Source organism: Mobula hypostoma, chromosome 20 (assembly GCF_963921235.1).
Source record: "Mobula hypostoma chromosome 20, sMobHyp1.1, whole genome shotgun sequence".
In the NCBI taxonomy this organism is placed as follows: Eukaryota; Metazoa; Chordata; class Chondrichthyes; order Myliobatiformes; family Myliobatidae; genus Mobula; species Mobula hypostoma.
In genome coordinates, this window is record NC_086116.1 from 51,746,659 (window position 1) to 51,773,388 (window position 26,730).

At 42.9% G+C, this 26,730-nt stretch overlaps 1 protein-coding gene across 2 annotated transcripts; it reads right to left on the reverse strand.

Moving 5' to 3' along the window:
- Window positions 1-1,021: 1,021 nt before the first annotated feature.
- Window positions 1,022-26,730, reverse strand: LOC134359219 (C-type lectin lectoxin-Phi1-like). Of its 2 annotated transcripts, none has more exons than XM_063072175.1 (6): window positions 26,688-26,730; window positions 26,127-26,197; window positions 24,187-24,341; window positions 20,657-20,797; window positions 14,397-14,508; window positions 1,022-1,198 (listed from the first exon to the last, which is right to left on the reverse strand). In XM_063072175.1, the coding sequence occupies exons 1-6, from the start codon at window positions 26,723-26,725 to the stop codon at window positions 1,128-1,130; spliced, it is 588 nt and encodes a 195-aa protein (XP_062928245.1). In that variant the 5' UTR covers window positions 26,726-26,730; the 3' UTR covers window positions 1,022-1,127. The 2 variants fall into 2 exon arrangements, with proteins under 2 accessions (XP_062928245.1, XP_062928246.1); XM_063072176.1 differs by lacking the exon at window positions 26,688-26,730 and adding an exon at window positions 26,275-26,387.

Sequence of the window (26,730 nt, forward strand, 5' to 3'; positions counted from 1 at the left end):
TACCTCCTCACGCTGGGCCTTCCCTGAATGTGCTGTTCAACCCACAGAGACAGGTAGTGTGGGGGAAGCCATTCAGCCCATTGTGCCTGTGCCAGCCCTTAATTCTCCCATCCTGCACACTGTATAGATCCAGAGTTGGTGCACTGGGTGCTGCAGGGAAATGTTTCAGTGAACACTCTGAGGAGGTGAGCGTCTCACACACTGCCAGTGTCTGTGTCCTGGTTCAGTGAGAGCACCTGAAGGAGACAGATGTTAACATAAATACAAGTGATTCTACAGATCCTGGAAATCTAGAATAACACACACACACACACACACACACACACACACACACACATACAAAAGCATGTATATGCTGGGAGTAATTACGCTGACCAGAGCATCATGTAGTTTACTGACTGTCTTGGAAGGCCGAACGCCAGCTCAGTTTCCAAATGAGGAACTATTGAAAAGAGTGAATATACCCAAATGAGTCAGAATGATATAATGTTGAGTTTTTCCTTCTGTTCACTTTCAACATCAGTTCGGTAAATCCTCAAATCCCAGGGCCCCACCTTCACATTGACTGGAGAGTTGGGCACAGATTGGGATCACTCAAATCGTGTCGAGACATTAGTCAAGAACACAGAATTGTTTGCAAATTCGCTTAAGTCCTGGTTGACTATCGAAGAGACAGCAGAGGTTTTCTTACAGTTGTGTAAAGGAATTTCTGGACCCAGTTCATCTTCTGCAGCCCATGGTATTGTAAAACCTTCTCCCTGCAACAATTCTAATAATTCTCCTCTGTACCTCTGAAAAGCCTATGTTTCACTCCCATGTGTGATGACCAGGAGCTGACACTTCAAGTGCAGCCAGAGGGAAAGAGTTAATTGTGTAAAGTTTGTGATGAATTCTTCTGAGTGCAGCTTTGAGTGCAGAGGTTGGGAGGAAGTAACAGTGGGACAGGAAGGCTGCTGGAAACTGGACTCACACAACAAACACACAGCTCAGGATGCAATTCTCTTTATTATTGGCTGAGAAACTAAATAATTACAGTCACCACAGACAGTGAGAATGGCTACAAAGAAATCTGGGCAATGAATCCACCACTAGAAAGGATGAGTAGATGGATCTGGATTTTTCTAAATTCAACACAGTTTGTAAGAACAAACAAAACCAATTTTCATGTTACAGGGTGCGTCATTCCAAGTCAAGTTACCTAGACACAAGGAGAAGAAAACTGACATGAGTCCACAGGAAAAATATGTTTCAAATTCTAAAAATCTAAGTTAGATGCTGCAAATACTCAATAGGTCAGGTAGCATGTGTGAAGAGAGAAACAGAAATGTCATTGATAGAAATGTTACCTCTGTTCCTTCTCCACAGATGTTGCTTTATCTGCTGAGTGTTTCCAGCATTTTCTATTTTCCCTTCAGTGTAAATGTTTCATCTATTTGAGTCAGTGTCTGTGAATTTTCCCTCCTCTTGGTAGAGTCATGGAATCATACAGCAAACAGCACAGATACAGGCCTTCAATCCAACCGGTCCATGCCTGACCAGTGTGCCCAGGCAGCTAATCCCAATTTCCTGTGCTTGGTCCCCATTCCATCCCTTCATGGACTATTTTCTTCAATGATACTATTACATCTGTCACAAACACTTCCTCAGGGATCCCATTCATTTCACTCACCTCTGTGTGACAATGTTGCTCTTATGGTTTGTAATGTCAAAACATAAAACTAATTCACAGGAAGACAAGGGAGTCTGAAATGTGAGTCTAAGTTCGTGTTCACTTTCAGCAAGGTACACACATATCGCCTGGTAGAGTAATGACGTAGGCAATTCACGGATTTATAGATATAACCCATAATGAATTAGTTAGAGCAAGAATGCTGACTCGAGCAATATATTTATAATATTCCTCAAATCCTGCTGAAATATTAAATGCACAACACTCCTCCCTGCTTAGCTATAAACTCCAACTCAGTAGACATTACACCCCAACACAGTCTATGTAATACAGATACTATAGACACACGTCCTCAGAACAGTAAATGTTAAATTCCCATTCAGGACTAAAGAGTGAATCACTGTGCAGGATTTCTTATGCTTTTGGGATAACGTCTTTCCTGACAAGGGGATCGCTCCGCTTGGCAGTGAGACAGGCTCAGGATTTGGGGCCTCCTCCGTGGTGGTTGTAGGAGTTGACTCAGACTGCAGGGAGTGGTTCTGACAGTGATTGCCACCTATCTTCTCAAACAATTTACTCTGCTCTCCTCAACTGATCGATGTGTTGCCTACAGATGATATCAGACCCAATCTCCACTATGCAGGAGAGTGATCCAGTTCTGTCCTTAATCTTTTCAAGTATGCACTTTTGATGACCTCTGTAGTCCCACACCAAAACTGCTTGTTTAGGAGTGAAACATTGACCCTTCCTCCTTGAGGAGCCTTTAATTTGTCTGAGCCATTTGTCCTGTGTACTCCTCCAATCGGGCTTAAGGAAGTCCAAGCATGAACGAGGGTGAATCAGGAACAGCATAGCTGGTGAGTTATTAGTCGTGGAGTGTTCTGCATTACCATATGCAAGGAGGAAATTGGCAAGCTTCTAGCTCAGTGTCAGTGTGGTGTGTTCCGTTGACTTTGTTCACAGTGTGTTCTTTGGACCTTGCGCTAACCTTTCCACCAAGCCATTTGTAGCTGTGTGTTAAGGTGCAAATAAAATATGTCTTATTCCATTTATTTTGAGGAATGACTGAAACTGTTCCTCCACAAACTGTTGTCTATTGTCACTTGGTGTTCTGGAACACCAGACCTTGCAAAGAGGCTTCGCAATACATCAGCAATGTAAGGGGCTGCAGTGGAGTCTATTGGGAACACTCCTGGCCACTTTGTAGTTCCATCTGCTACTATGAAGAAATTCGTGCCCATGAATGGCCAGAGAAAATCCACATGAATCCTCTGCCAGGGTAATGCAGGCCATTCCCTGAGATGGAGATAAGCTGTTTTTGGCATCTTCATGACATGTTGGCATCCTATACAGTGCATGGATCTACCGATCTATCCCAGGGCACCAGACAAAGCAATGAACCAACGCTTTCATTTTAACCACACCTATATGACTGGCATGTAGCTCCTCCAAAACTTTAGCTCTCATCTTGGATGGTACAACAACTCTTAATCCCCTGATAAGGCAACCTTCATCGGGGCAAGTTCCTCTCAACAGTGGTAAAAATGGGGGGACTGGAGTTTCTTCTGCAAATGCAAGACTTTTTGGGTGTTCCCGTAGACCTGAGGCAGTGTGGGGTCCTTTGTGGTTTCCCTTTGGATTGTTTTTGCTGTAATAGGGAGGCTTTTAATTTGTGTTAGGGAGAATATGTCAAAAAAGTATTTTTTTGCAAATTGTTCTGGTATTTCTTTCCCTAAAGGTAGACAGGACAATCTGTCAGCAAATCCATGATTAGTCATCCTCTTCAATTCGATCTTGTAATTGTGTCCTTCAAGAAACAAAGCCTACCTTTATACTTATGCTGCTGCGTTAGTTGAATACCCTTCTGTGGATTGAAAATGGACACTGGTGGTTGATGATCAGTAGCAAGGGTAAACTCTCTCCCAGACAAGTACTGGTTAAACCATTTTACATCCCAGATGAGACAGAAGGTCTCTCTGTCAATCTGAGCATAATCTTTCTTTGCAGCAGTAAAGGAGCATGATGCAAAGACTAAGGGGCATTCACTTCCATCCCTCATAACTTGTGACATAACTACACCTATACTATAAGGCGAGGTTTCACAGGCAAGCTTCACAAGATGATGTGGATCATAATATTCAGTTCAGTGTCTGACATCATCACTTTATTTACCCTTTTGAAAGACACCTCATACAGCTTTGTCCATGGTCATTTCATGCCAATCTGAGGTGATGACTTCAAGGGGTGGAGCACAATAGCCAGGTTTGGCAAGAACCTGTTATAATAGTTGACAAATACTAAAAAGTACCACAATTGTGACACTTCCTTTGGCCTTGGGGCTTCCACCACTGCTTGAATTTCCTCAGCACCATTGTGTAATACTTGCGCGTCAATAGTGTGACCACAGTAAGTGATGCTTGGTTTAAAGAATTCACTCTTGTTGTCTTGAGCTCTGAACTATAATCTTCTCATCTTTTTAACACCATCGTGAGGTTTTGGAGATGTTCCTTGTCTTCCTTACCAGTAACAATGATGTCATCCAGGTAACACTGAGTGCCTGGGCAGCCTTGCAGCACCTGGTCTATAGTTTTCTACTGAAGTGCAGGTGCAGATGTTAATCCAAAAATAAGTTTAATTTAGTGATAAAGTTCTTTTGTGAGTGTTTATGGTGAGAAACACTTTGACTCTTCTTCCATCTCTACCTGCAAGCGGGCCTCAGCTAAGTCCACTTTGCTGAAGTGTTTTCCTCCAGAAAGATTTGCAAAGATATCCTCTATCCTGGGCAGAGGATATTGATCTATTTTCAGTACTGGTTGATGGTGGCCTTAAAATCAATACAGATCTTGACAGACCCATTCTGCTTGGTTACTGGGATGTCTAGTGTTGTCCATGGGCTCCACTCAACCACGCAAAGAATTCCTTCTGCCTCCATGCAATCTGCTCGCAAACTTCTTTATCATGGATGGTCCAAGGAAATGGACAGGATTTATAAAACTTGGATGTGGCATTTTCATTTAACACTATTTTACCTTTGACGTGTTTGAGGATTCCAGTCCTATCCTTGAACACTGTTGTATCTTCCTTGATTCACTGGCAGAAGGCTTCATTGCAGAGGATGTGACATGAAAATTGTGGATGGATCTTCAATCAAGTTATAGTTGTCTCAGCCAATCACATCGCCACAATGCTGGTCCTCCTGTTTTTAATGCATACAAGCCCAATATGGCTTGTTGATTGTTGTATTTTACTGTTACAAATGTTATTCCCACATGGTGCAAATGAGCCCCGGCAATAGCAATAACAAAATTTGTTCGGCTGTGCTGGTTTCTGTTTAGACATTGCAATTTTGTCCATGCTCACAATCATTCCTGACAGCAACTCAATTACATCTCGGTCTGTTGTTTCCGTTGATAGAGCAACTTCCAATGAAAGTAGTACTTTAGTTACAAGCCAATTTTGAATGCTTTCTTTTAAGATTTCATAAACTAAACTCAGCACATTATTAAGCCCATTATTGAACTGACAATGCTCAGAAAATCTCTTCAATTCAGTTGCGTATGTTGAAATGGACTCCCTTTCCTTTTGCTTCCACTTATGCAACCGAAAGTGTTCTGCATTCAACAATGGCTTTGGTTCTAAAGGTTCCAGCATTATTTTCATAATATCAGCAAAACTTGTTCCTGCTGATTTGGTTGGAACAGTTAAACTTCAAAGCAAACTGTATGCCTTTAAATCCAATGTATTCAGCAAAATTGGTACTCGTGGCTTATTGGCTATTTCATTTGCTTCAAAATACTGTTCAGTTAGCTCAGTATTCATGAGCCCGTTACCCAATGAGTAATTGAACAGATCAATCTTTACGATGTAGCCAGCCATTGCTGCTTAATTTGTGATTATTATAGTCATAGTCATACTTTATTGATCCTGGGGGAAATTCGTTTTCGTTACAGTTGCACCATAAATAATTAAATAGTAATAAAACCATAAATAGTTAATAGTAATATGTAAATTATGCCAGGAAATAAGTCCAGGACCAGCCTATTGGCTCAGGGTGTCTGGCCCTCCAAGGGAGAAGTTGTAAAGTTTGATGGCCATAGGCAGGAATGACTTCCTATGATGCTCATCGTTGCATCTCGGTGGAATGAGTCTCTGGCTGGATGTACTCCTGTGCCCAACCAGTACATTATGTAGTGGATGGGAGACATTGTCCAGGATGGCATGCAACTTGGACAGCATCCCGTTTTCAGACACCACCGTGAGAGAGTCCAGTTCCATCCCCACAACATCACTGGCCTTACGAATGAGTTTGTTGATTCTGTTGGTGTCTGCTACCCTCAACCTGCTGCCCCAGCACACAACAGCAAACATAATCGCACTGGCCAACACAGACTCGTAGAACATCCTCAGCATCGTCCGGCAGATGTTAAAGGACCTCAGTCTCCTCAGGAGATAGAGACGTCTCTGACCCTTCTTGTAGACAGCCTCAGTGTTCCTTGACCAGTCCAGTTTATTGTCAAACAACAGGAATTCTGCAGATGCTGGAAATTCAAGCAAGACACATCAAAGTTGCTGGTGAACGCAGCAGGCCAAGCAGCATCTGTAGGAAGAGGTGCAGTCGATGTTTGAGGCCGAGACCCTTCGTCCTGACGAAGGGTCTCGGCCTGAAACGTCGACTGCACCTCTTCCTACAGATGCTGCTTGGCCTGCTGCGTTCACCAGTTTATTGTCAGTTTGTATGGCCAGGTATCTGTAATCCTCCACCATATCCACACTGACCCCCTGGATGGAAACAGGGGTCCCCAGTACCTTAGCTCTCCTCAGGTCTACCACCAGCTCCTTAGTCTTTTTCACATTAAGCTGCAGATAATTCTGCTCACACCATGTTACAAAGTTTCCTACCATAGCCCTGTACTCAGCCTCATCTCCCTTGCTGATGCAACCAACTATGGCAGAGTCATCAGAAAACTTCTGAAGATGACAAGACTCATGAAGCATGAGTTATCACCTACATGAACCATGAATTCTTCTATTTCAACAGGTTGCTAGTCATCTCGAGTTTGTTTTAAAAATACCTCTTCATGAATATTATATTTTGTAACTTCAAACAATGAAACTAATTCAAAGGAAGTCATGGAAGTGTGAGTCTAATTTCGTGCTTACTTTAAGTGAGGCGCACATATATCACGTGGTAGCCTGGTGATGTATACAATTCATGTATTTATACATTAAACAAGAATGGTCACTCAAACAATATATTTACAATATTACTCAAATAGTACTGAAATATTAAATATACAACAGTTACCCCTCAGGTCCCTTTTAAATCTTTCCCCCCTCACTCTAAAACTTATGTCTGCCTCGATTTGGATGTCACTACACTGGAGAAAAGTCTGTAACCATTATTTATGCCTCTCATAAGTTTTATACATTGCTACAAGGTTTTCCCTCATTCTCCTATGTTCCAGGGAATAAAGACTTGGCATGACCAACATCTCACTATAACTCAAACTCTCTACTCCTGGCAACATCGTCATAAATCGTTTCTGCATTTGTTCCAGTTCATCCATGTTTTTCTATAACAGGGTAACCAAAACTGTTGCCTCAACTGCAAAATGGTGTCTCATCTGCAATCCTCAATGCCCTGATTGATGAAGCCCAGCAAGCTTAATGCCTTTTTAACCAACATATCTCCCTGTGATGGCCCTTTCAATGAATGGTGCACGTGTATTCTGAGGTTCCTCTCTTCCCTCATAATTCCGAGAGATCTACCATTCACAGTATATATCATACACTGGTTTGACTTTCCCAAATGCATCTTCATACTCTAATCAGCTTTGAAATTGATATGTCATTCTTAAGCTTAATTTAGTAACTAATCAAGATCCCACCATAATCTGCGATAACCCTCTTCGTTAACAACAACACCTTCTAACTTAATATCATCCAGAAACTTACTGATCAAGCCAAATCATCTATGTAAACAATAAATAACATGGAACCAATACTGATCCCTGTGGAGCACCATTTGCCACATTCCTTTAGACATCACCCTCTTCTTCCTGAGTTTGTAACAATTTTGAATCAGCTAACTTGTTCTCCCTTTACTACATGGGATCTGACCTTCCAAATGAACCTACCATGCTGAATCTTGTCAAAAGCCATGCTAAAGTTTATACTAATAATATCCATTGCCATAACCTCATCTACTCTTACCATAACCTCACCTAGTCCTGATGAAGGGTCTCGGCCCGAAGAGTCGACTGTACCTTTTCCTATAGATGCTGCCTGGCCTGCTGTATTCACCAGCAATTTTTGTGTGTGTTGCTTGAAATTCCAGCATCTGCAGATTTCCTCATGTCTAGTCTTTAAGTGTCCTTCTCAAAAATCTCTTCAAGGTTCATCAAACATGATTTCCCACACACAAAGCCATGCTGACTCATCCAAGTTAGATTCTGCCTTTCGAAATTCTGGTCATTGCTGTCGCTCAGAATTCTCTCTAGTAACCTCCCCACCATGGATCTCAGGCTAACTGGCCTGTGCTATCCTTCTGAAACAATGTATGAACATGAAACACCTTCCAGACTTAGGGAATTTCACCAGAGGCTAGCGAGGAAGTAAATATGTCCCCAAGAGTGTCCCAGTTCTTTTGCCATATGCTCAGGGCCTGGAGATTTATCCACCTTGAGGTGCTGTAAGGCTGCAGATATCTCCTCCATGGTAATACGAATGATCTCTAAAACCTCTCCACTTGTTTCCATTATCTCCAGAGCAATCATGGTTTTCTCCTCTCTAAACACCAAGAAGAATGATTCATTAAAAATTATACCTATCTCCTGTGGCTTGAGATATAGTTGGCTCTGCTGATCTCTAAGGGGGCATATACTCTCCCTAGTCACTCTTTTAATTTTAATATAGCTAATGATTCATTTTTTCTTTTCCTAAACTTACTTGTCAGATCCAGCTCATATATACTTTTTGCCCTCTTGACTTCCCTCTTAAGAGTTTTCTTATAATATTTTTCTAGTCATCGAGAATCCCCTAACAGCTAAACTCGGTGTATGCTTTTCTTAACCAGAGTCTCAAATATCATTCATCAGCCACCGTTCTCTAAACTTGCTCCTGAAAAAGAAATATGCTGCCCCTGGGCCCTGAATATCACGCTCTCACTTACCATCTGTTCCATTCCCTTCAGGTAGGCTCCATCCATTTGAAATCCTCCAAAATTATCATGCTTCAGTTCTCAACCCCGACTTGTGGACCTGTGCTATCCTATTCGATCACTATGTTAGAGCTAGTAGAGTTATGGTCGCTGGAGCCAATGTGCTCTCTGACTGCCACTTCAATTACTTGCTCTCCCTTATACCCTGAGTGAGTTCATGTATTGCACACTACCAGTAGAGTCGTCTCAATGGACGGCACAGTAATGTAGTGGTTAGTGTAACAATTTACAGCACCAGCAATTGGAAGATCAGGGTTCAATTCCTGTCGCTGTCTGAAAGGAACATGGGTTTCCTCTGGGTGCTCCAGCTTCCACCCACATTCCAAAGACTGACCAGTTCAGGTTAGCTAGTTGTGGGTTTGCCACGTTGGTGCGGACTGCACACAGCACGTCCCTGGGCTGCAAGTGATGCACTTCACTGCATGTTTCAATGCTTTGATGCACATGTAGCAAGTAAAGCTAATCTTTAAACCTTTAGATCTTTTAAATTTGTCACCGGTTCATCATCAAACTTGACTTGCAGATAGAAGGCCATGCTGACTCCTCCTAATCAGACTTTGAAACAGAGGTAGTCCAACGGTGGAGCAGTATGTTTCTGCTTTAATTTGTATCCTGTAACAATTCAATACTGGTGAAACCAACTGGCTTCATAAGTCTAGGGAAGACACACTCTGGTCCTGCCAAACCCATGAGATGGCTCACATTCCAAAGCACACGTTATCTCTGACCATAACCCAAACACTGCTTCTACAGAAAGATCATCACATTATCAGTGAAACCTTTCCCAGGGTGTAACACTCTCCCCTCATCAAAATTACTCATGCCCTCATGACTTTGAGATAATTTGTCACCCCTTCTTACAAAGCAAAAAGTCCAACCCAGGTGTAAATGGCAGTGACACAGCTCACCAAGCGGATAGGTGCCACACTCTGTTCACTAGTTGAGACATAGGCTAGTCTGTTTGGTGGTTTCTTGACTTGTTGGGACCTCCTTACCCCACCATCTACTTCTTCAGCTTCCGAAACTCCCTGGGCTCTTTCTTGCCTACCTGGGGTGGCCCTCCCTGTCCATTACTCGTGCCTCCCGACCACTCAGGTCCCCTCGTCACTTGGCTGAGCTCGCCTTCATGCTCAGCTACTTTAGAGACCTGCCTCCGTTATTTTCTAACCACAAACCTCTCTGTCCACTGCTAGTTCTCCCCATTCCACCTGCCTCAGTGTGTGAAGGGTTGGGAATCTCTTTATCAATTATTGGGGAGCTTGCGAAGGGCTGCATATACCACAACCTTATTTCCTCATCCTTCGAGTCATATCTCATTCAGGAGTGGAGTCCAGTCAAATCTTTCCCGCTGCTGGTCCTTTGGCTCCCCCACGTCACCACAGAGTCCTCATACTAGGTGTGGGGTCCAGGTCAGGCTCTGGGTCAACATGTACCTCTTGTCCCAGAGATAGAAGGTGGTTCAGATGGAGAATCTTGACAGACCCATTCCCATGCTCTGGTTTCACCCAGAAAACTGGTACGTTTGGTATCTGACTCTCCATTGCATAGGGCATAGCTGCCCAGCAGTCAGCCAACTTATACTTCCCAGGTAGCCCCAAATTCTTTATGAGAACTTGGTCTCCAGGCATTAGTTGGAAGAACCTAACCTTTTGATCATACCTCCCTCGAATTCCTTGATTTTTCTTGGTAGCTGAGACCCCAGCTAATTCATAAGCCTTTTGCTGCTCCCTTCTCATATCAGACACATACTTCAGATAAGTCTTCTGTTGTAGACCTTCCCCGCAGGTCCCAAATCAGAGGACAATGGGCAACCTCGCTTCGCGTCCAAACATCAGATACTATGGCGAGTACCCAGTAGCTTCATTCTGTGTACTGTTGTAGCAGTGGACCAGATGTCCAATATGTTGACTCCACTTGTTCTTTTTACTGATCTCCAAGGTTCTGAACATGTATAGCAAGGTCCAATTGAACCTCTCTGGCTGGGGATCACCCTGCGGGTGATAAGGCGTAGTCTGAGACTTCTCAACTCCAAGCATGCTCATTAACTCATATATGAGGCTACTCTCGAAATCCCGTCCCTGATCGCTATATATCCACCTGGAGAGGCCATAATAAATGAAATACTTCTCCCATAACACTTTGGCCATGGTGGATCCTTGGCAGGGAAGGCTTGCACATATCTGGTGTTGTGATCCGTAATAAACAAGACATTCACCATGTTGATGGCATCAGGTTCTCTTCACAGGAAATCCATACACACCAGATCTTGTGGCACTGCGCTCTGCAAGTGGGATGATGAAACATCTTCCTCTGTATACATCGAATGCATGACTTGCAGTATTCTTGAACCCCCGGCTCCATTCGAGGCCAGTAGAACCGATCTCTGAGCAATCCTTAGGTCTTTTTAACCCCTAAATGACTGGAATCGTCATGCTGTGACTTCAACAGAATCCTTTGATACTTCTCAGGCAGAACCATCTGGGAACGCTGAGGCCTGGCTAGTGACGATGTGACCCAGTATAGAATCTGGTTCCTCAACTCCCATCTGGGCCATTCTCTCAGTAGCAGAGACACTGCAGGTAGTTTCATCTTGTCCGCTTGGGCCAAGTCCCGTTCCACAACCGCTGACGAAATGGTGCCTGTGCACGGGTCATTTCGCTGAGTGGCTGCCACTTCCCCAGACTCAATTCTGACAACTGCTTTGTCTTCGGAGCAATCAGGTTGCAGTACGCTTGTGGAATGGCGTCATCAGAAGCTCCCAAATGACCTACCGCTCAATTCTGCCCTTGCCTTTCCTTCCCTGTGATGGAATACTGGTACATGGCTTTGACTCCAGGAGCAGGAATGCTCTCTCACTCTCTGTCCCTGCCCTGTCCAACCCTTCATGTGCACTTCAGGACAATGCATCAGCATCAATGTTCCTGCTTCCCAGCCGGTACTTCAGGGTGAAATCATAGGCAGACTATGCCACCAACCACCAATGGCCCTGTGGCATCCAGTTTTACCAAGGTTATGATATAAGTTAATGGCTGCTTGTCTGTCCTCACCACAAACTCAGCACAATATGGATTGTCACTTAACTTATCCACCACAACTCACTTTAATGCCAGGAACTCCAACTTGAGTGTGGAGTAGTTTCACTCAGAGGGTGACAGACTCCGGCTGACAAATACAAGAGGTCTCAACCTTTCAACCTCTTAGGCCCTGATTCTAATTCAGAACATCCCCTAAACCCTCTCTGCTGGCATCCAGATGTTGTACAAATGGCAATTGGGGGTCTGCAAAAGCCAGCAAAGGCACTTTCTTCAGCAGCTCTTCAGCAACTGAAAGGCCTCTTCATGTTTTACATCCCATCTCGCTCCAAAAGGCTCCGAAGCGCTAAGATAATCTTTATCTTCCTCCCTTTTCGTCATCCTCCCTTTCTTCCCCAAGGGAGGCTAACTGCACAGAAGCTGATTTAAAGGGTGACTCACTTTTGCATAGTCCTTCATGAGCCTCTGATAGTACCCACAGAACCCAAGGAACGAGCACAAAGCACTCACAATCTGAAGCCTTGGCCATGTGGTCACTGCCTCTATATTAGATGGATCTGCAACTACTATGTGTCCAACATAGTTGGCAGACATCTTGCAGAACTGGGATTTGTCCAGGAAAAGTTTTAACCCGCTAGCTTTTAGGTGGCCCAGAACCTCAGTAGCCTCACTTTATTTTCCTCCAATGTGAACATGAACACTATGATATCATCCAGGTGCACCAATACTTCAAGCAAGTTCATATCCCCACTGTTTTTTCCATAACACGCTGAAGAGTCACCAGTGCTCCCAATATGCCCTGGGAAACCTTTCAAACTGGTAGAATCCCAGTGGACATATGAATGCCATCTTCTCTTTGTCAACCTTATTCGTGGGGGTCTGATAATACCCACTCCTCAAGTCCAGCCCACTGAACCACTTTGCACCACTCAGGCAGGCCAGCGCATCCTTCATTTTCGGGACCGTGTACATGTCAGGGACTGTACACTAGTCCAGAGTCCAATTGTCCACACACATCTGTACCTTCCCATTCTTCTTCCTGGCCACCACTACTGGAGACACGTATGGGCTTCTGGACTCAGGGATGATCCCAGCTTCCTTCAGCTTCCGCAGATGCTGCCGAACGTCTTCCACTTCTGCAGGTGCCAGTCGCCATGTCCTTTCTCTGAATGGGGTGTCCTCTGTCACTTGGATGGTGTGGCAAGTGCTCTTGGAACAACCCACCTCAAACTCGTCAGTGGAAAAGACATCTTCCAGCTTCAATATCTTCTCTGTCAACTTCCTCTTTCAACCTCCAGGTACCAAGGAGTCGCTCAAAATTGAATGAGTTCTCTTATCCGCCGGGGGTGGGCATTGTTGCCAAGAACATTCTGAGCCTACGATCACTGGTTTGTTGCACCTGGGCCCTTTCCCATTTATTCACCAGAGAGGTAAAGACTGCTACCAACACAGAACACTCACCCTCACTGGAGGACTAATTAGACTTTCCACATTAGACTACTCCTTCCCCTCGCTCCGCAGAAATGAAAGCAACTTGTTTTTAAAGTCTCCGCCCTGGCTACAGGAAACTCGGATTCTGATTCAGCACTCTCGCCTTCACTCCCCTCCTCCCGGAAAATATGGACAGCCCACGGCCCCCCTCCCCCTGGAGCCCCAATAGTATCAGGCTGATCCACTGCTGTTACATCAGCGCGAGTCTGAATGAAAACAAAATCTTTGCCTGCCAGTTTGTCAAACCCCGACTCCATGATCCTAACTGATCCTAATGCTTTAACGGTACTTAAAGTCCGAATTAACAATTCAATGGGGCTACAAATGTGTACCCCACTCAATACACATGCTTTTGTTACCGGTAACCCCGTGGATTCATACCATCACTCAACCCCTGCAGCATCCATAACCATGTATCGTAATCACTTCACCGGACAGTAGTTTAACACCGGTTTAAACACACAACCCACTGGATCGATGCTCGGGGCAATCACACAGCATCCAGCAAAATTGATCTGCGATGATACCCCCACAATGAAACCACCCGGCTGTGTTAGTCTAGGGTATACACATTCTGGTCCAACCAAACCTGTGAGATTGAGATGGCTCACATTCTAAAACATCCGCTATCTCTACCCATAACCCAAACACTGCTTCTACAAAAAGACCATTACATTAGCAGTGAAACCTTTCCCAGACTGTTACACTGGTATGGCTGTGTTCAGTTCTTTATTTATGTGCAGAGTCATAGTGTACCTTCCTCTAACTCCAGTACATTCCTTCTGCACAGTAACACCCAGTGTGTGTTCCCCTGAACCCTCCCATATATCCTCCACTAACCACCGGGCACTCAGTCCAGTTCTGCCAAGCACAGGACTCAAGGAGTGGTCCACTCCCTCTGTCCAACAGAAGGACTGCTGAGATAACCTCCTGTACTATACTGCAATATCAAAGAAAATTACATGCCATTTACTGTAATACTTACGGAAATGGTGAATGTTCACACAGTCTTCTCTGCCGTTATAATTATTAGGTTCACCCGGACCAAAGTTTCTGTAACTGTACGACGATCCATCAATCCATGTGAATTTCCCATCCTGTGGAGTACAAATCAGTGATTATTCCTGTGGGAACGCTGAGTAACCTGTCACTTAATGGTACAGGGAGGAGCTGGACCCCAGTCAGAGTGAGACCAGAATACGAGTAGCCAGGACAAACAGGGCAGTGAATGAGATTTTAAATGATGGACTGTCAGGGTGGGGGAAATCTCATGGAAGTAACAGAATCCTTGGAACAAAAGAAACCGGATCTGAGAGTGACGATCAGTGTGAAGGAATGATGATAAGTCTGACAACGAGGGAAAAAATAGTCACTGAACATGAACACAAATTCTGATCTCTCAAAGAAAGATGGTGAAACAATTCAGAAATGAACTTAAAACACTTGCAGAGGAATGAACCCAGAATCCCAACTAAACAGAAAGCAGAGGCAATAATTTGTATCATGGATCCAGCTGTGCTTGTAGAAGATTAAAACAAACCCCCACCCGACCTACAGGGATCAGCCCAGATCGGGGGCACATCTGGATCATTCACTTCCAAACCCAAGGACTAGAGGGGCTTTGAATGTGTCTGAAAGTTTAATCTATCCTTTCCTCAAGGAGGCTAGTATCCTAAACTGTTACTGACCTCCAAACAGATTATTTACATTCAGTAATGTCACTTCTCACTTTAGAGAGGGCATTGATTGGGTTTGTAAGTAGATACAGAATGTTACAAGAAATTACATGTGATAGTTACAAGAAAATTATTGAAGAAACAGTGCAATCAGGGCTGGGTAATTCTGACAGTCACATCATTCCATTGAATATATTTACAATGATCACTGCCACAAGCAATCAGCATCCAATATCAAAGTCTCCCACCATCCCAGCCATGCCCTCTTCTCTCTACACCATTGTAAAGTTGAATCAGGTTTGCGGGTCTGGCGAGTGAGACAGAAAACACTGACTGTGAATAGGTGTACTAATCATTTATTTACAAACCGTAAAAATTCAACCAAACATTCATGTTCCCAACATTACAGAAACTACTAAGTTGAATATTCACCAAGCATATTTAGTTGAAAGCACGCCCAGAGCATACCTTGCCAATGGTTATGTGCACTGCTTGCCATAAACAGAAGTAGAGAGACAGAGAACCCACCTCAAGTGCTCTCTATATTCCCAGGATATTTGAAACTGGACACCAGGCAGCTAACTAATGGGAAAAGCAGCTGCAGTTTCTAAACTAACCAATCACAACAGGTACAGCCCCCACAGTACAACACTCCTACACAGTGACACTCAGTGCATGTTCCCCTAACCCCTGTATGAACATACCATACATCCTTCTCTAACTGCTAGGCACTCAGTCTAGTTCTGCCAAACACAGGTAGGCAGGAGATATAGGAGTGTTTAGTACCATCCCACTAGGCTCAGGAACAGTTACTACCCGAAAATGATCATGACTCTGAACTGGAGTGGATAACTTAGTTCACGACTACTTTGAACTGATTCTGTGACATACAGACTCACGTTCAAGGACTCTTTACAACGCATGTCCTCAGTATTATTTCTATTTGCACAATTCGTCTCTCTTTCCACATTGATTGTTCAACAGTCTTTGTCTCATTATGTACAGTTTTTATGTAAAATTCTATTGTATATCTTTTTTCCTGTAAGTGCCTGCAAGAAAATGAATCTCAGGGTAGTATATGTCAACATATACATACTTTGATAATAAACTTACTTTGAAATTTGAACTTTGAGATCCTTAATGTGTGCAATTACAATCATTATTTACAGTCAAGAATAGGGAACTCATCTGAAATCTCAGAATTATCTGTACATGAAGATGTAAAACACAGTATTAATCAGTCAGTGAGGTCAGCTTTACTTCAGTATCCTGACTGTTTGTAAAAGCATGAATCACAGTAGCTCACAGCTGAGAAACACTTCAGCCCTTCATTGAATCTTGTTTGAGGACTAAACAGAGTTTAATATTATTTTGCTGAACGCATTGCCTCATGGTACATTGAACAATAATAGAAAACAACTCTCCTCAATGTGGTTTGGCCAGAGTCCAAGAATTCCAGAATGCTGGAATTGAGGAAACAAAGAGGACTAGAATATCTGAAAATTCAAACACCACAGAGGTTATTGCATCCCCGCATCTCTGTCCTCCATGTAAATAAACGTTTAATCACAGATTGATCTAATCAGCTACCCCGGTACACATCACAACACTGTACGTTGGAGGCCATGGCCTTACTCAAGAACGAGTGACACAAATCAGATTCTGAGGTTTATTAGCCAAGTATTTTTAAAGTTTTGATTAGCCATTTTCCATTATACAATATTTGCAAAGTTCTTCTGATGATTTTGTGTGAAGTCTCCCATGCAAACATAACAGATTTGTTATTGATGTCAGGAGAATCATGTGATTTATTTCAATTTCATATCCTCACAATGTCGTAATTCCCAATTTTCAAATTACTTCACAGTGACTCAGTGACATCACAGCACGCAAGCCTTGCCCTGAGTCCTTGATACATTTTGGGAATAAAAATACTTCAACTTTAGGGAAACAATTAACCAAAACCTGAATGCGGAGAGAATCAGTCAGAATGAAGGGAAATGTGGGAGGTGGGTTAATCAGAGATCATACCACCGCAGTAGAAGAACAGGATAAATAACAAAGCAGGTACATCAGGGTTCTCATCAGATAACTAGCACAGCAGCACTGTCTGTCTATATATTGTATTTCCACATGCGGAGCATATGACACTGATTATATATTGTATTTCCATATATAGAACATATAGCATTCTGCCTCCTGTGAACATATCCTCACTCCAAAGCGAGTTACCAGCACACGAAACAGTGGAGATAATTTCTGGAGGGATAGAATTTAGTAGTGGAGAAGCTGTGTAAATCCTGGATAGAACTGTGGTGAGACTGCACTCTGATCTATGCACAGTTCCAAACTCCACTAAATGGAAAGGCTACAGAGACACATCTGAGGGTGAGAAAACAATTCCAGGGAAGGTGCCAGAACTAAAGGGTCAGAGTTACCAACAAAGCTTGAGCAAACCTGAGCTCTTTCAGCCATCAGTGACTGAGAGGGATCTCCCTTTCAACTTTCTGTATTTTGTGTGACACAAGAGTTTCTGCAGATGCTGCAAATCCTGACGAGCACACGCAAAATGCTGGAGGAACTCAGCAAGTTAATCAGAATCTCTGGAGGGAAATGAACAGTGAACGGTTGAAGACATGATGCAAGGTCTCAGCCAGAAACATTAACCAGTCGCTTCCCTCCATAGATGTTGCCTGGCCCACTGAGTCCTCCAGGGTCTTGTATGTGTTACACTGAGTATACCTTGGGTGACTGAAGTTTGTGCTCAGAAGCTCTCAGACTATCTACCAGCATTTCAATATTCAAAGGGTTTTTTCCTAGTTGGGAAGTGTTCCAATTGTCAATATGTGACTTAGCAAAGTTACCTGTCTCTATTTAAATGTTGAAGCAAAGTGGATAATTCTAGACAGAGAAACAGTAGATAATCATTATCATGTTTAAAAACCTTAAAATATTGTGCAATTAGAGAAACATAGATCATAGACAGTTACAGTACTGTACAGGCCCTTTGTCCAACAATGTTACATTCACCTTTTAGCCTACTCCAAGATCAATTTAACCCTTCCCTGCCATGTAGCCCTCCATTTTTCATTCATCCATCTGCCGATCCAGGAATGTCTTTAAAGTCCCTAATGTTTCTACTTCTATATAACCCCACATGCATTTCCCCTTCTCTCTGTTTCAAACCTACTTCTGACATCTCCCCTATAATTTCCCACAATCACTCTTAAAGTAAATCCTTTCATATTACCCATTGACACCCTGGGAAAATGACACCAGCTATCCACTCTATCTACATCTCTTCTTATCTTGTATACCTTTATCAAGTCACCTCTTATCCTCCTTCACCCTGTGAGAAAAGCCCTAGCTTGCTCAACCTTTCCTCCTAGGACTTGCTCTCTGATCCAGGCAACATCCTGGTAAATCTTTTCTACGCCCTCTCTCAAGCTTCCACATCCATCATACAACCAGAATTAAATACAACATGGACCAACCAGAGTTTTATAGTGCCACAACATTATCTTGTGGCTCTTGAACTCAGTCCTCAGACTAATGAAGGTCAACATACCAAACACGTCCTTAGCCATCCTATCAACTTGTGTAGACTCCAAGATCCCTCTGTTCCTCCACACTGCTAAGAATCCAGCCATTAATCTTGTGCTCGGACTTCACGCTTGACCTTCCAAAGTGTTTCACTTCACGCTTTTCTGGATTGAACTCAATCTGCCGAACCTCAGCCCGACTTTGCATCCTTTCAATATCCCATTATAACCAATGACAACCTTTTAAACTATCCACAACACCACCAAACTTCATATTATTTGAAAACTTACTAACCTGCCCTTCGATTTCCTCATCCGAGTCATTTATAAAAATCACAAACAGCACCTGATAAAGTGACCGTCACAAGGGCAGGAATGGCTGCAGGATTTTCTGAGTTTAGATGTTTCAAAGGGGACAGGGAGTGAGGTAAAAGGTGTAGGGCAGTAGTATTGTTCATCAGGGATGTTAGCACAGCTATAGAGAAGGAGGATATTATGACGGGATCATCAGTATGAGTGGAAGCCAGAACAGGATTCCCCAGTAGAATCAGGGACACTGAGGAGCAGATTGGTGTGCAAATTTTAGAAAGGTTGAAAAGTAACAGGCTGTTGTCATGGGTGACTTCAACCTCCCCAATATTTACGAGGGGTGATTGATAAGTTCGTGGCCTAAGGAAGAAGGTGTCAATTTTTGAAAACCTAGCACATTTATTTTTCAACATAGTCCCCTCCTACATTTACACACTTTGTCCAACGGTCATGGAGCATACAGATCTTGGACCTCAAGAAAGTGTCCACAGCAGGGTGATTGATAAGTTTGTGGCCTGAGGTAGAAGGGGATGAGTTATACAGCTCTCGTTACATGCACGTGCAGTTCAATTCTTTGAGTGATTATGCAGAAAGTCTGAAGTTAATATTTCAACTCCTTCTACCTTAGGCCACGGATTTATCAATCACCCTTGCTGAGTTATTAACTTCAAACTTTCTGCATAATCACTCAAAGAATTGAACTGCACGTCCATGTAATGAGAGCTGTATAACTCATCTCCTTCTACCTCAGGCCATGAACTTATCAATCACCCCCATGTATTTGTCACCTCACTAGGCCTTCCGATGGGGCACACTACGTTGAGTGTGCTCAGGAAGGATTCCTGACATATTGTGTCAGTAATCCTTCCTGGATACTCAGATTCAGAATCAGGTTTATTATCACTGGCACGCGTCGTGTAATTTGTTAACTCTCAGTATACTCTGAGAGGTCATACTGGATCTAGTTCTAGGCAACAAATCTGACCAGGTGACTGATCCCTCAGTCGGTTAGCATTTCAGAAACAGTGATTTTAACTCCCCGATCTTTAGCACAGCCATGGATCAGGAAAGGAGCAGATGAGGGAGAAAGGAAAGACACACTGATCATGTCAGATGAAGGAGGGAGAGAGGAGGCTCATGTGGAGATAAACAGGGACATAAACACGTGGAATTTATTTGTTCACAGGACACGGTGACACTGGTCAGAGCAACATTTGTTGTCCTTCCCTGATCATCCTCTGACCATTTCAGAGGACAGGGAAGAGTCAACACATTGATGGATCTCTGGAGTCACAGTGAGGCCAGACTGGGGAAGGATGGCAGATTCCTCACCCTGAAGGACAACAATGAACCAGATGAGTTTTTTCAACAGTCTGGTAGCTCCATTGTCACCATTTCTGATAGTAATATTTGACTCTGGATTTATTGGATTTTATTTACTTGGACCCAAATTCCCTAGCTGATGGTCTGGGATTCAAACTCATGTCCCTGGATCATTAGGATACACGCAGTCACTTAACCCCCACACTGCCACGCCCCTGTAACTCTGCAGGACGTCAGGTGTAATTCTCAGTGAACACTGATGTCACTTCAGAGATCCATCAATGTGTTAATGTAATCGGCCCTCTGAAATGGTCAGAGGAGATTGGGGAAGGTCAACTTCTGGTCTGGCCAGGGTCGTGACATCCTGTAGCGTAACTCACCATCGTTAACGTTACCTTGCAAATGTCATTCAGGCCAATCCAAGCCCTTGGCTTTTCTTGGTCCACGACAGAGACCACATCAGAAACAAAAGTGTTGAGTTGGTCTGAGTTCACAGAAGCCAGCTGTCCGCAACATTGTTGTTCATTACAGAAATCCTTTGAATGGAAGAAATAATTAATTTGTCCATGAGACTCGATGTTTTTCATCCTCTTTCAGGCCTCTCAGTAAACCACCCAACCTGACAGAATAAGTACAGCAGAACATAGAGACAGGCCCTCAGATGAACAGTGTTCTTTATCTTTTCTTCTCCTGGCGTTTTGTGACGGCTGGCAAACAGCTTTAAGGTGCATCACTGCCACCTTCTGAACTGGACTGTGGGCCAGGATATCTAAATCCTAAAGGTTTGCATTTGTATCAAATTCCAGAAAAAAGACCTGTATTCTTAAGAAACTGCAATATGTATTTAAATCAATAACATTGTGATCCTTTCTGCAAATATTGTTAATGTTGTATCGTATTTTATTCCGTGATAATTTTAAAATCTGTTGATTATATCTTTGATGCCTCACCAGTACATGCTCAACTATTCTTGCAGATTGCAGTACTCACACCTCCTATTATTGTGTGTCTTCATTAAAAACAATGTAGTTTTTAACCCTGTGTGCCTAAACCTCAAACTCAATATTATCACCTTTTCCCGTTTGCTCTTTCCTGCATTCCTTGACCATCCCACTTCTTTCCGGATATTATAAAGATGACTTGCTGTTCTCTCTTCATCCCATTGATTTCTTCACATTTTTTGTCTTCACTTTTGATAATGTTTTTCATTTCTCCTTTACTGTAATCTGCTCGTCCAGTTGCCTCCTTCGCTAATTAATCTGCTTGTTCATTCTCGCTAATACCAACATGTGCTGGAATCCATATAAAGCATATACAGAGTCCCATTATTTTAAGTCTAAATAAGATTTGCATTATCTCACAAATAATGTCTTATCTTGCCTCTGAATATAAATATTTTAGACTCCCGATTGTTGTGCCAGAATCAGACAATATTACAACTCACATCGGTCTCACTTCCTCTACCGCTGCAAAGCTAATATTCCAGCTGTCTCTTCACATGTACACTCTGAGAAATCATCATGCATCTTCACCTGCTTTTTAATGTTAAAATCAGCCACTACCAATCTTACCCCAAATCTACTATTACTGTTCGTAAGCATTTGTGTTTATTTGTAATTATCCATTACTAATATTAGTTTCATAAGTTTAACTATATCATGATTTAAAATCACTTCCCTGTTTTTCTGTCTCCATTTGAATAATTTAAGATCCACCTCTGGTACCTAGGGAAAAAGCACTGTCACACTTACTGCCTTAGTACCCATTCTGCTTTTCCTTCAATAGTCCAAGCAAAGTGCCTGATTTCCTTTCTTTCCTTTTTCTAACATGGATCTAAAAGCTGTTTTGTTGAATGGTTTTCCCATGCCCTTGCAGGTTTACCCAATATGTTAACACAAGCTGTGTTCTTCTCAGTTCCAGAGGTGTCTCTTGCAATTGCACCTGCATCGCCACAACTGGTATTGTCCTTATTGCCTCACTGACTAACCTTAATGCTTGGCTTTGAACTGTATCCAACTTTCTGAGCATACTGTGTGATGCTGATCCATATACCATACTTCCATAGTCCAGTATTGATCTTATTAATCCTATATATATGTATTGCTTTCAAGGATTCCTTTCCTGTTGAACACCTTAGAACATATAGCACTTTCTTACTTTTGGTTATTATTTCCTTGGTATGTGCTGAGCATGTGAGTCTTTCATTGAACCAAATTTCTAAAAATTTAAAGTTATGTACACTTACCATAAAGTTTTCATTTTAAGTGTTGTTCTATCCTCTTCCTAGTGAAAAACATTATTTTGGATTTCTCTGCTGAAAACCTGGGTGGTAGGCAGCCAACAATCCGGGGATCATGGGTTTGCGCCTCTGGTGGACTGTGTCCTCTCCAGGCCACAAGCCTGGGCGGGAAGATTTGAAGAACTGGCTGTTGCCCATGCAGCGGGTCACCAACTAATTCCACAGATTCACCATTGTCTGGCTGAAGCAATTCCTCCTCATCTCCATTCTAAATGGATATTCTTCTATTCTGTGTCCTCCAGTCTTAGACTCCCCCACCTTAGGAAACATCCTGCCCAAATCTACTCTGTTGAGGCCTTTCAAAATTCGATATGTTTCAATGAGATTCCCCTGCCCCCTGTTCTTCTGAATTCCGGTGAGTACAGGTCCAGAGCCATCAAACACTCCTCACTTTCAATCCCAGAATCATTCTCATGAATTTCCTTTGAAACCTTCTCCAATGTAAGCACATCCTTTCTTAGATAAGGGGCTCAAAACTGATCACAATACTCCAAATGAGCCTCACCAGTGCCTTATAAAGCCTTAACATTGCATCCTTATTTTTATATTCTAATTCTCTTGAAATGCATGCTAACATTACACTTGCCTGCCTCACCACCAACTCAACCACCAAATTATGCAGGGAATCCTGCATAAGGACTCCTAAGTTCCTATGCACCTTAGATTTTTTAATTTTCTCTCCATTTCAAAAATAGTCTAGACTTCTATTTCTTCTACCAAAGTGCATGGCCATAAACTTCCCGACACTGTATTCAATCTACCGCTTCTTTTCCCATTCTCCTAATCTGTCTAAATCCTTCTGCAACCTCTCTGCTTCCTCAGCACTATCTGCTGCTCCCCCTATCTTTGTATGGTCTGCAAACTTGGACACAAAGCCATCAATTCCTTCATCCAAATCATTGACATGTAATGCAAAAAAATGCAGCCCCATCACAGACCCTTGTGCAACACCTCTAATCACGGTCAGCCAACCGGAAAAGGTCCCTTTATTCACACTCTTTGCCTCCTGGCAATCAGTCAAAGCTTTATCCATGCTAGTATCTTTCCTGTATTACCATGGTCTCACACTTTGTTAAGCAGACTCATGTGTGGCACCTTGTCAAAGACCTTCTGAAAATTCAAGCACACAACATCCACTGATTCTCCTTTATCTATCCTGCTTGTTATTTCTTCAAAGAATCCCAACAGATTTCCCCCAAGCAGCCAAGTTACCATGGAACTCACACACCTTCATTTTCTAGATGAGCATACCCTGCTGGACCTTCTCAAATGCCTTACTAATACTCAGATAGACATCATCTACTATTCTACCTTCATATTCACCTTTGCCACCTCCTCAAATAGCTCAATCATGTTATTAAAGAAATGACCTGATCTTCCCCTGCATAGTTATTATTGTCCAAACCCATGCTGTGTTAACTACTGAATGTGAAGTTTCCCCTCAGTTCCCCAATATTTCACCCGTTGATCTGACTAATGAAAACCAGAGCCCACGGCTGCAGTGAAACACAGGGACTCATCACAGACAATTCAACTAGAGGCTGCGCTGTGAGTTTATGGGAATGAACCAGCAGAGGCCAATATTCACCAGGCCTCCCAGAGCAATCACTGGTTTCAGGGACCTACCTGAGCTTCCTCCCATGTCATTTCGTCACTGAAAAACTGGTAACAGGAGTTTAGAGGAGGAAAATGAAACCAGTTTTTATCACAGGGTCCTTTGGTTAGATCACGCTTTTCAAGGTGTCGCTGAGTCCTCCCCAGTTCCAAGGAATTGTGTGTCCCTTCAATCAGAGAATTAGAATTTAAACCAACTGCTTTAACCAAACAGTCACAGATTTTGCTGTGTCACACCAGACCTTGACGGACACACAGAAAGTCAGGGCTCGAGGGGAGGAAGGGGCGCCAGCTGTAGCTGTGGCCTCTCTAGTGTTTAATACAGTCCTAATGTGATCTCCCTCAGTCCACCTCTTGTAAAAGGGGAAAAGGAACAAATGGAGGGACTGCAGGCTTATCGGACTGATATTGGGAATGGACTAGATGTTGGCAAATTATCTGAGGGACATCACAAATCGTTATTTAGAGCAGTGCAGGTTAATCACGGACTGTCACATGGAGATATTAATAGAAGACTGTACAATTTCTCTTCTTTGGCTTCAGTGAGGATCGAGAAAGATTTTCCTCCCAAAGAAGAGGAAGGTATTGGTGCGGGATTACCCTCAACATGGGGTGGCTGTTACACAACTATCACACTATCTTGACAAAGTGAGGTGCTGGTCTGGTGGCAAGGAGGTGCAAGTCGATTGTAGATTATCCTCTGCTGACGAGTTATACAGGCAGAAATAGACAGACAGACACACACACACACACACACACACATTCTGACCAACTATTCACCATGAACACAGACACACCATCTGGCACAGCTTTGTTCTCACCTCTCCTCCTTCCATCTCCTCTCACCTTAATCCACTCCCTCAGTATGTCTTTCTTTGATAAATTTGTGTCACAAATACATGTCAATTGGTATGATTTTCTGGGCTTTCCTCTGGAGATCTGGTTGCAAATTAACCAATGTTGGGAATTAAAAATATCTTCAGATAGGATTTGAAGAGACAGGGAAATTGATAAAGGAGAGGTTGGCCCTGACAGTAAATGATGGGATGGAGATGGGGAGAAGGGATCTTGGTTCAGTAAATGAAGAAGGAACGTCAGTTTGCTGCTTCTTTTTTGCTGAGAAACGGAAATGGGTAGAAGATATTGGGTTTGTCTCTGGGCCCCCAGTGGTGGGAGCGTAGAGTGTGAAATACTCAGAACATTAGGGGCATATTTCAGAAGGGTAATAGTGCAGTCATGAGGAACTGTGACCTTCGTGTAGATTGGGAAAACGACATTAGCAGCATTCACAAAGTATATACAGAATGGCTTTCTGGATCCCAATGTTAAAGATCCAACAGCAGTTCAGCAATGAGCAATGAGAATAGGAGATCTGGAATAATTAAAAATGCTCTATAACAGCAAAACAATGAAAACAAATTTCACCAGATAACAACCAAGCTGTTGCTAACAAAAATGGAAACTGAACTTCCATGCCATCCTGTGGGAAATAGACTAAATCTTCCCCCAGAAAATAAAGAAATATAAAGATGAACAGAAGCTGTTGTGAGTTCCTTGCAGTCTGGCCGTGCTCCCTCAGTCCTTCATCCCCACCCTCACAGGTGACAAATAGACTGCACTTAGTGCATTAGACCCAGTGCCTGCAGAAATGTCTTCTCTGTATCCACTCAGTTCCTCACAGGTAGTCCCTTATCCCTCTACCTGCAACTTTATTTTCCTATGATACATCACTGTGGAGAAATTTCTGTCTCTTGATCTGCAGGAGAGTTTCTGACCCAGCTTCCATATCAATAGCTTTGAGATGAGTATCCCAGACAAGAGACAATTGCTACCACTTCCTACCCAGCTCCAATGCCCACAAATTCCCATGTCCCACAGTCCCAACACAGTGCCTGTACATTCATTCCTCACAGCAATATATTCATAAAGCTCCTGGAATCAATGGACCTTACCTGCCACATCACTGACAAGCAGTGCGGTCACCACCAAAACCAACACCAGCATCCTGTTTCTTCTGTCAAACCTGAAACACATGAAAATAATTCGTCATTAGCGTCAAGTTTCCCAGTGAAGGTAGGGATATCCTGTCGCCATTCCCACCTCTCTCTCAGCTCTCTGCATTAATAAAGTTTCTAACGGTGTCACATCCCCACGTATGTGTAGTTTTAGATCTTAAACGCTTCAGAAAATGTTGAAATTAAACACAATTGGCTAGACTAACCAACGTAAATATTACCACTGGCGAATCACTATAGACCAATAAGAACAAAAGTAACAGGAAACCACAGAAATGACTTATGAGCTCCAAGTGTGACTGTAGAATGTTACTGTGTAACAGAACACTGAGAAATGGCAGCTGCAGAAAGCATTTATCATCCCATGATGTTTTTGTGATATTAAAGCTCAATGAATATACCAACATGGACTATTAGGATGTAATATTTAGGCAAATGCATCAACAATAAATTGCACTGGATAAAAAGATTTTGCTTCCTGAATACATTTAGGTGTACCTTATGGATTTCGGACTGCTGATCATGAAAATCACCATGCCAA